We start from the raw sequence: 10,199 nt of genomic DNA, 5'->3' as shown, positions 1-10,199 counted from the left end.
CCTGTGAATCACTGGGGCTTAGGGGAATTAAACTCCCAAACTTTACAATGTGGCATCTTTCATACAAAAAAAGCCTGAAAGCAGGAAGCCAAAGGTAAACAAGTAGCTTTGTCATCTTAAGGATATCCAAAAATCCAGGTATTTACCTCTGGATTATCAAACCACTTTGAATTGTCCGCAGTTATGGCATATGCTCATGAATTCTCTATGATAAATGCAAAACATTGATATATAAATACAGACTGCAGGTACGTTTTTGCAAGTCTGTAAAGTCTAAAATCAGTTTATGGAGATAATTTGCAATAGTTCCAGCTGCTCTGAAAATACAAAAAAAACCCTTTTCCACCCTTCCAAATCCACTGTATTTTCTGTTTCTTGCTTTTTATACCAGTGTTACAACTATATAACCATACTCTCTCAGAAAACAGGTGCACAAAGCCCCAACAGTGACACCGTGCAGCCAGTTACAGTTTAGATATGGACTCTTGGATACACAAATCCTTTGGTTTCACTTGCTTACAGGAACATGAGTAAACTTCCTTGATTTTCCAGTCTAAGTAAAGAAGTGTCCAACCAGGAATCTCTGAAACCTCTCAACAATAAAGGAATAATATTAAATACAATTATTATGGGCTACATATATATGCATACAATATTATGGGATACACATATATACAAAAAATACCTTATAGGATGCCTTTCCACCCCACAATAACAGGATGAGACTTCCTGAAGACAGTGCTAAGAATTTTACTATGGATAGGGATTTGATGTAAAAGCTACATACATGACTCAGTTGAGTCCTACATTAATAAAGCACACTTCCACAGAAGTAAGTATAATTTAAAGCAAGGCTGCCACGAAGTTGAGCTATGTTTTCCTGCACTGCAATTCAGTCAAAAAAGCATTTAGCTGATGCAGCTGGAAAACCACTTTTTTGTAGGGTAGTTTCACAGCCATCAGGTTCCCGAAATGACAGGCTAACCTGTTAGACCGTGTGGGGTAACCAGCCCTACATTGTCTTTAACCTTCTAAACATGGAGTATGTGTACGACTCCTCCATTATGAAAGGGGCCTCAGACAGCTGAGGTTAGAACCAAGGACTCTTAAGCTGCTTATGCTCCTTCCCTGGCTACAGTCAAAACTTCCCCTTACTGCATTCTCACTGGATTCTTTGGCTGAAGCACATTCGTAGGGACACACTCTTCAGAACTGGCATTTAACCTCAAATATTGCAGTGTGTCCTGTTGAAATTACTCCTTGCACTATGTGAGAGGTCTGAACTACCTGACAAGCCCTGAACTTTGGTCTCCCCTTTACACTGTCAGCTACCAACACCAGTTGGAGTTTCCAAAAAACCTTTTCATAGTGCTGGTATCACTGAACCCATCAGCTCACTACAGTTTCTGAGATGGGTGGCTTGTGACTTATGATCATAATCTCAGTGAAATATGTTTAAATAGCATTTTCCTGATTGATTCCACAAGAAACTGCCACTGATGAACAATGCGTCTGTAAGAGTTGAGAGTATTTTTTGTTTAACAATAAACTGCCAAGAAATTATCATATAACTGAAAGGCACATTAAGGCTGATGCTGTGCCGTATCCTGAGTCAAGCACCTTAAGCTATGTCTCAATGCACGTGTACTGGCTATCTAACCACATATAGTCTAAATTCTTATACGTGTAAATAAATAGTATTTTCACCTACTAGTTCCAAATAAAAGGTCACCAACCTAAAAGCAGCAAGCTGCACTGTTCTCACATACTCATTTCCACTGCATGTGCAGGTGATCAAAATTTGAAAACCTGGCAAAAACACTCTAAGAGAGTCATGAAATTAGTGTGGTTCTACCTCCTTAGCTGCTCTGCATTTTGCATTTTCAGGAAACTGCAAAACCGCTAAACTTCCTTTAAAATAGGGGAAGGGCCTCAAAAAAAAAAAAAGAGGAACACAATTTTTAAGACACTCTTGCAAGCAGGAAATAAATTAAATATATATTTAAAAGTAGATAAAACAATTTTATGCTTTCCCTGAAGCACACTCCCCGTATTCATACCACATTCTGTCTAAAAAAACTATAAGGCTAATGCTAATAAATGATAGTTTATTAATGGTATTCAATGAAGATTATGGTTTGTCTAATTCTCCTATGAAGCTGTGAGGTCCTTTCCTGGAAAACAACACAAAGGTTGTGCAGTAGATTATTAATTAAAGGATTTCAGAATACTGTATTAAAATAGTTTATTAACATCAAGACAAGACACAAAAATAATCAGCTTTTACAGAAACAAAAGCATAATATAGTAAAAGATCTTGCCCGTTTAACAAAAGTTATCACCACAACAGAGGCTGTATATTGCCTGGTAGTCTTTCAGAGAAGAATTACCTTGAACTTTCACCTTTCTAGAGTCCTCTGACCCTAAAGTTTAACACTCCGCATCCAACTCTTAAATGTTTCTATTATGAAACCTTCCGTTTAGGCAGATGGGATATTATCCAAATCCACTCTCTTACTTTCTCAAACAACACAGCAACACTGGTTTTCTTCACCAACCTCGTCAAGTCTTTACAGCTGCTTTAAGTCCACTAATTAAACTGTATTCATGAAAATTGAATGATCTTTCTACCTAGTCCTTCCTTGTCCAGATTAGACCAACAGCAAAAAGTCCAAGGGTAAAAATGTTCATTATCAGCAGAGGAAAGTGAGCATCTTGGATGGCGAATTACTTTTTTTTCTTTTTTTTCTTTTCATCTGCTGCCATTTTTAACTTTACTTCTTCCTCAGGAAGTGCTCCTAATTTCTTCTTCTTTGCATTCTTTACCTTTTCCTTAATGGCTTCAATATCAATTTTTTTCTCAGTAGAGGCTACATAGTAAGAAATACAAAAGTAACAGACATGAATTTTACTTCTTAAAAATTTTAAGTCTACAAGATGACTTCATATATAAACACAGTAAACTGCATCCTGTGGCACTGGCTAGGACTCATTTTATGTTCACTAATGATTTTAAATAGATTATTCTAATAATAATTTTTCTTGAAACTGTATTATCTACAAATCTTAGTCAGCAAAATTCAAAGGAGGACAGTCATAAAAAGTCCCATACAACTGCATTTGGAGACAGATGCCACAATATAAACTACTATCCCCCAATCCTCACAACACAGTTGTACTCCTCTGAAATTAACACACACACACACACACTGCCTTAGACACAGGCCTATTAGCTTGATTGATCTCACATAAGAGAAGAAAATAACTGCTGAGTGCTTATATCCTGAAAAGCTTTCATGGTGTTTTGTCTTTCTACAAGTAACTAAAGTGGTAAGATCCCAAACATGCTTGTCCCATCCTTATACGCTCTCCTTGGCCATCCATTAATGGCTGCTGCCAGGAAAAGGTTGAGGAAGGGTTGGCTGGAGAAATACGGTGCAGAACTTTGACCCCTTCGTGCAGACCTTTATAAGAGACTTCTACAGAATACTGAAGTTAAAACCTTAATGCTGAGCAACAGGAATAACCGACTCTTAACATTCACCTAGGTGATGGTAGTTTCTCCCTTGAGCACAAATCCTGAGGTTGGAACTAACTCTCCTATCTCACACAGTTAACTCCTACATCTAACTGTGGGTATCAGCTGTCTTCTTTGGATCTCAGTTCTCTGCATACAAACTACTGCTGTCATCTTTTCTTGGACGCCTGAAGGACTTCAGCTCAAAACACACATCAACTAGAAAAGCACCATACTTGAGAGACAGTGCAGTCAACAACAGGATCATTGGAAATTCACTGCCATCACAAAAAAAATACTGCATCATTGTATCAGTGCTGCAGAACACATGCTTTCCAAGAAACACAAACTGTTAAGTCCATAAGAAATTGTGTAATATATAGTATAATACGTAGATAGTATAGCCAATACAAAACATTACTGTATCTAATACAGTGAATATGCAGCATAATCAATGAACCCAGAAAACTGAAGACTTGTTTCTCTAGTGCATTAAAGAAAATTCATGTAAGAACATAAGCTCTTACTTTGCATATAGTGTGGTTTTACTTTAACTTTCAGAAAAGCTATTTACCCTGTCTTGTACCAATACCTCACTTGTTTTAAAGTTTTAAAGTAAATACTGCTTTTGGGTTTCCTTTTAGAAATGCCAGTTGAATGTCAAAGTTTTCAGTCTTCACTATAAGACTGAAAGCTAAAAATTGACGTAGGCAGAACAACCAACTGAGATTGATCATTCTAAACAAAATTGTCATTTTACAGGTATAGTATTTTTGGCTGCATGATCTTTCTATTGTCCCTGGCAACTCTAGGCATGGCTCTGACCACACGGATTTTTTTTGCATGACCTTTTATTCCTAGGCTGTATCTGCAAAATCACTTAGCTTAGGAATTAACAATAGGAGGTTTTAGACAAGAAAAAAAAGGTTACCTTTCTTTGTTTTCACAGCTGGCCTTTCCTTTGGTGGAATAAAAGCTTTATTTCTTTCTTCTTGTCTTTTCTTGACTGCATCTGCTTGCTTTGCCTAAAGTTACCATAAAAAGTTAAAGTAGCAGTAGCACAGAGCAAAAAGGAGGAAAAAACCCCTCAAATTCCAAGTCAGCAGTCAAATGCTTTCTAACTAGACAGTGGGCTAGTACAACTTTACCTTTATCTCTTCCATTTTCTTGCGTTTCCTCTGTCTTTCTTTCAAGAAGTATTCACCACTTGCCAATTCTTTATCAATCTGTGTAAGACAAGTACCAAGAAGCCTTAGGTCATTATGGATTATAGGCCACATATTTAGTATCAGGAAGTCAAGATCCTGACAGAAAAAGCCTCCCAATCTCTTTTTACAAAGAACACAATTTCAAGTCATGCTATATTCCTACATAACCAAATAAAGTGTCAGCTAACCTGGCTTTCTGGCTGTGGAGGTGGGAATGGTGTGTACTCCTTCTTCGTATTTTTCTTCTTGGGCTCCTTGCGTTTTTTCAAGTTCTTCCGCTTAAACTTAGGCAGAAATCTTTCCCAACTTTGTGTCCTCAGTTCAGGATCTTTTGCTAATTCCCTTTTGATCATCAAAGTCTTCAGTAGTTTCAGAATGTCATAAAGAAGATATTAAAAACCAGTCTAACTGTAGTCAAGAGATCCAAAATACAAATTCTACTAGACTGTCTTACAGTGAATATGCTACATCCGAACATTCCATCTCTCTCACTTCAGTGAGGGCAGTGGGGTTTAATTAGGAACGGCAGAACCAGAAAGATGATATATCTGGAACGGGGACAGAACGCACTGCAAAAGGTGCTTCAGGTTAAAGGAGCAAGCGTCAAGCAAACAATCGAAGGGCGGAAATTTGTACACACTTTTCCTTTGATGTTTTCTCAGATACTGTTAATGGTATTATGGTGATACATCCTAATAATAACATGGAGGATATCAAAGTCAGGGGTACTTTTAAAGCAGCACACTACAGAAATCCACATAGAAATGTTTAAATTATTAACATAACAATTCTCTGGGAAGACACAGTATTTTCTTGTAAACAAAGATGCAAGTGGACCACACTAACCTTGATGTTATATATGGGATGTATATTCTTCATTGTGTCCAGAACAACTTTTCTAACCTGTATTTAATACAAAATGAAAAAGAACAGAAAACTCATCAAGTATTTCATATTCTAATAATTTAAAATACCAGCTATATTATTTGGCTTCCTCTCCCTGCCTCTGCCTCCCCAAAGTAGTAAGATTTAAAATCACGGAAACATAAAGGTTGGCAAAGACCTCCAAGACCATCGATTACAGCCTTTAAAAAGCTGATGCACAGGGTTAACTGGAAAGCACAGGACTTCAAAATACCACTATTATTGCCATGTTTCTGATAGACTCCAGCAGGACCCAAAACCATTATTTTTATGCTACTATGGATCTTATGGTGTCACGAGGAACTTACTTTCAACAAGCATTCTTCTATACTGGTAAGAAATACAAACACTTCTTTTCTTCCAAGACAGAATAACCTCAGAGCCTAAACAAAATTCAGCAGCTAAAACAATAACACTACAGACTTTCATATAGGTTATTAACACATAGCTGAAAAGTCAGTACAATACTCCCAAAGCTGCCAGATTTTGCCTAGCACCTGCCCCTGAGCAAGGCACAGAGGTTTGTGTTTGCTACACAAACAGCTCATCTACATCCCCTTACCTCTTTTAGCCCACTAAAGGGTCCAAGAGCTGAAACGGTGTTGCCTTGCACCAAAATATAACAGTTTGTTAACAGTTCCAGGGCCTACACAAAAAAAAAGAAATGAATTAAGTATGAAGACCTGACACAAATTTGGGCCTAAGAATTGCCTGGTTACTACACTTAGGAGGAAATACCTTCAGAGTAGATCCTTTTGGTCCAAGAAGCCGTGCTCTTCTTTTTATAAAAGTCTCTCTCTTCCTCACCAGAGAGCCTATTTTAATGATGTCACACGCGACATCATCTTGAAGGATACGAACTGCCTAAAAAGACAAGATGCAATAAATATCCTCTGAATGCAAGTATATTATTCGTAACAATCAAGAGAACACTTCAGTTTATTCTTCTCACTTTGCTCAAAGATATATTTATTTTAAATATCTATTTTATTTTACTTGACTCACTTGAAAGTCCCACATTTTGAGAATGTTTTACTTCATAAGTATTGGGACAGAATTTGAGTAGAATATATAACAGAATTTAAGATAGAATATTATGATAGATACAAACTTGCAGAATTTAACACAGACCTGCTCAAACGGAACACTTCTTGCCAGCAGTTTTATCAAATCTCTAGCCCTAATGATTGCATATGGATCAAAAGTCTTCTTAGTGGTAGTGACAGTCATGCTTCCTTCAATTAGATCCAGCGCTGCGTTCACATACTGAGGTGTTTGAAAAGAAACAGAGACTCAATCTCTAAATGAGAACCTCACAATTCAGCTTTGGCAGTAAGCAGTTAATAAACAGAGTACCATATACTGAATATAGATCTATTTTCCAAAATTTCTTAAGCAACTTTTAGTTCAAGGGAATTCAAATACACAGACAAAAATCAGACAATGTATGTGTCACAAGGCCCAAAGCACCTTCTTCACCTCCTTGAATTCAAGCACTGAACAAAGCTGTCAGGGTTCTGGATGAGAAGACATTTTTGTGCAGAGAGCTTTGCTAACATCATCTGTAAAGAACTGCAAGTCTGGCTACCCAGTTCCTCACTGATTTTGATGCCAACAAAAAATGGCATTGCTAATTGTAAATGCAAGCACAGTAGAAATTTAAAACACAGTATGAGAAAAGCAACTTGCACTATTTTTATAAGATTAAGTAACACCTGTGTGTCTTGAAAAATAAGATGCAATATCACAATTAATATGAATTCATACATGTTCACCCAAGGCTTTCTGGACAAGTGGCCAGCACTCTTTCAAGTATGCTTCTCTATACTTCGGGAATAATGTTGCAAAACTGCTTTCTTCCAACAGCCCTTTGGGATTATCCTCTCTTGTAAAGGCTGGCTCCTTCCATCCATCTGGCACAGTGAGAAGTTCCGATTCATCTACTGCTATAGGTATTAAAACAAACAAAATACAGCTGTTGTTTTCTTCTCCTGTTGCATCAGAGACTATTACACATCTCCCCGTTTAACTACAAAAACAGAGTAACTGAAAGAAGAGGCACGAAACTGAAACTCACTTCAATGTGCTTTGCATCTCTGCTGACCTTAAAGAAGTTGCTGCTTTAAGCTATTTATATTTAAAGCAAACAAACGAGAAATTCACCGCTGAGACACACGCTGTTGATCGCGTATATACAAGATTACTGTATGTGTATATTACAGAAGCACAAGGTGAGGGGGGCACCTTTAGGGCGGCCGCAGCACAACAAGCCCCAAGCACCCAACAGTCGCCCTGCCTTCCCCAGGGCCCCACGGAGGAGCTCCTCAGCCCCAGGAGTCCGCGCACGACCACGTTTCTCCGCCCGCACCTGGCGCCGCTTTCTTCTTGTTCTTGTTCTTTTGTTTTTCTTTCTGCTGCAGCTCCGGCCCAGGCCCGCCCGCCTCGGCGGCAGCCATATCTGCCCGCGCGCCGGAAGGGGCGCGCTGCACGCCGGGAACGGGGGCGGGGCAGAACCGGGCGGGGCGGGGCCGGGCCGGGGCCGGGGCTGTACCTTGTCACGTCTGTGACGGGCGCGGCTCGGAGGGTCACGGGATTGCTGGGCCCATACCTCGCCTTGCTGCCTGCGAACGCGGAGGGTTGTCAGCGATCCCCGTCTGCGTTACTTTGTCCCGATCACAGCGCGGTCTCTCCCACGCCAGCGGGGTCTGGTGGGTGGTTTCTCTGCTGGAGACTTCCCTCGCTTCCTCAGGGTGGCTTTGCAGCCCCCGTTGGACTCGGTGCCTCTACTCTGATTACAGGAATGGTCTCTAAGATTAATGCCATGGTTGAGGTGGGAGGAATATGCCAGGTATCTTCTTTCTTTCCTTCCTCCTCTTTCGTGTGAAACATCTTTTCCAGCCATGCTCTTCTGTTTTGAATTTTCTGTCTTTAATCTGCAACATAATGGGAAAAGCAGCTGCCTGGTCAAAGTGTGCGCTAAAGTGCAAGTACATAAATAGTTGAAGTACTGTAGCCCTCAAAACTAACGAAAAGGGATTCCTGGTGAAACCTAATAATTCACCTGAATGGGCAATTTAGGGTTCTCTGGGGGATGCTCTGCATCCTCTTCCTTCCCCTTTCCTGTACCTGTAACTGAGCATTCACTGCAGTAAAAGCAAAAATGTTGCCTCCTTCGCTCTCTTTTATGGAGACCATGAAAAGCCAATGCAGTGAAGTACTGGAGACCTCTAAGAGCAACAACACTGAGGCAGCACAGAGTTGTCTTTGGCAGGTGTTTATCAGACCTGTTTGTAAAAACCTACTCTCTACAATGTTTAATTACCATAATGATGAGAAAGATGTTTCTATCATCTGATCATACATAATTAAAATATTCATTTAAAAATCAGTTTTGACCTCCCTCAGATTTTCCTTTGGACTGCTGTCTTTCCTGGCATGCTCCATCTCCCAAGCCCTTCACCCACCCCATCTCCCACAACAAACGGGACTCCCAAGATCCCACGCTTGACATCGAGTTGATGCATGTTTTTAGCCATTTATTTTAATTTCTGTCTATCCACATCCTTCAAACAGGGAGCTCGCTGTGGGAGCCCTTTCCCACAGAAGGGAAGCGGAGGGACCCCCGATGGCCGCGGCAGAGGGTGCTGTCGGTCCCTGCGGCGCTTTAGGGAGGTTGGTGGCTCATCCATTCCCGATCCCACTAGATGGCAGTGGCCGCCGCGTCAAGTGCAGCATCCCAGACCGAGGTGCCTCCCGCCCGGTGGCTCCTGCCGGAGAGGCGACGGGAGCGATGAAGGCGATGGGAACGCGCTCCCTCTGCCCGCCCAGCACTGCCTCGTGTGGAGGGGAGGGGGTCCTGCCTCGCCTGACACCGCGCTTTGGATGCCGAATGCCGTTGACGGAAAGGTTCAGGGCCTCTGGACAAGAGCAGGGAGGAAAATTTGCTTCTCTCAGCTCTTGGATACAGGAGTCTGCTTAGCTGTGTCCCTCAGTGCTGCAGAGCTCGTAAGCACAGGACAGGGTTCCTGCCCGGGTGTAGGCACCCGGTCGATGCAAAGGAAGAACTGGGGGTCCTTGGAAGGCATTTCTCCTCGAGGAGGTAGCGCAATGAAGTGCATGAAGTGCATGGTGTATGTCTTACTGAAAACTGGCCACTTATAAAAGTACAGCAGAGCAGATTTGGGAAGAGTTTGAGGGAGGATAGTTACTTTAGTTCAGCACTTGTTTATTGTCTAACTCCTTCTATTAGTAAGACACAACCCAACAAAAAATCACTGGAGTGGGCTGTCGAAAGGGCGTGCCAGCGGAGTTTGGCAGGAGGATTCAGGCTTCTGACGGGACAAGAGGCAAATGTGCTCTTTGAATGGGCAGTTTTAAAGGTCAGAGGAAAGGACTCTGGCAAGATACACCTTTGTTTTTCCTCCAACCTGCCAACCTCTCGGGTAGTGCACTTGCTCCATGTATACACCTCTCATATCTCACCCTATATCTCACACCTCTGCAGTGGCAATGACAGCCAACTGATATGCACACTCCTCCCCTGCATCGCA

General features: G+C 41.1%; 1 protein-coding gene across 2 annotated transcripts; it reads right to left on the bottom strand.

Annotated features, from left to right (window-relative positions):
* Window positions 1–2,228: 2,228 nt before the first annotated feature.
* On the bottom strand, window positions 2,229–8,141 carry KRR1 (KRR1 small subunit processome component homolog). 2 transcript variants are annotated; one of them, XM_071552193.1, is made up of 10 exons: window positions 8,018–8,141; window positions 7,417–7,595; window positions 6,781–6,915; window positions 6,388–6,513; window positions 6,212–6,295; window positions 5,572–5,628; window positions 4,914–5,084; window positions 4,666–4,743; window positions 4,449–4,542; window positions 2,229–2,870 (listed from the first exon to the last, which is right to left on the bottom strand). In XM_071552193.1, the coding sequence occupies exons 1-10, from the start codon at window positions 8,103–8,105 to the stop codon at window positions 2,728–2,730; spliced, it is 1,155 nt and encodes a 384-aa protein (XP_071408294.1). In that variant the 5' UTR covers window positions 8,106–8,141; the 3' UTR covers window positions 2,229–2,727. The 2 variants fall into 2 exon arrangements, with proteins under 2 accessions (XP_071408294.1, XP_071408296.1); XM_071552195.1 differs by having other exon boundaries at window positions 7,417–7,592.
* Between the last annotated feature and the right edge of the window lie 2,058 nt (window positions 8,142–10,199).

This window comes from Pithys albifrons, chromosome 3 (genome assembly GCF_047495875.1).
Source record: "Pithys albifrons albifrons isolate INPA30051 chromosome 3, PitAlb_v1, whole genome shotgun sequence".
Taxonomy (NCBI): domain Eukaryota; kingdom Metazoa; phylum Chordata; class Aves; order Passeriformes; family Thamnophilidae; genus Pithys; species Pithys albifrons.
The sequence above is the reverse complement of the archived record's forward strand: the minus strand, read 5'-3'. Positions and strand labels throughout refer to the sequence as shown.

Coding starts and splice junctions, on each gene's coding strand:
- KRR1 (XM_071552193.1), bottom strand. CDS start 8,105: ATGGCTGCCGCCGAGGCGGGCGGGCCTGGGCCGGAGCTGCAGCAGAAA. Junction 7,596..8,017: donor CAAGAAGAAAGCGGCGCCAG/GTGCGGGCGGAG, acceptor TAATACCTATAG/CAGTAGATGAATCGGAACTT. Junction 5,629..6,211: donor CCTTTAGTGGGCTAAAAGAG/GTAAGGGGATGT, acceptor TATTAAATACAG/GTTAGAAAAGTTGTTCTGGA.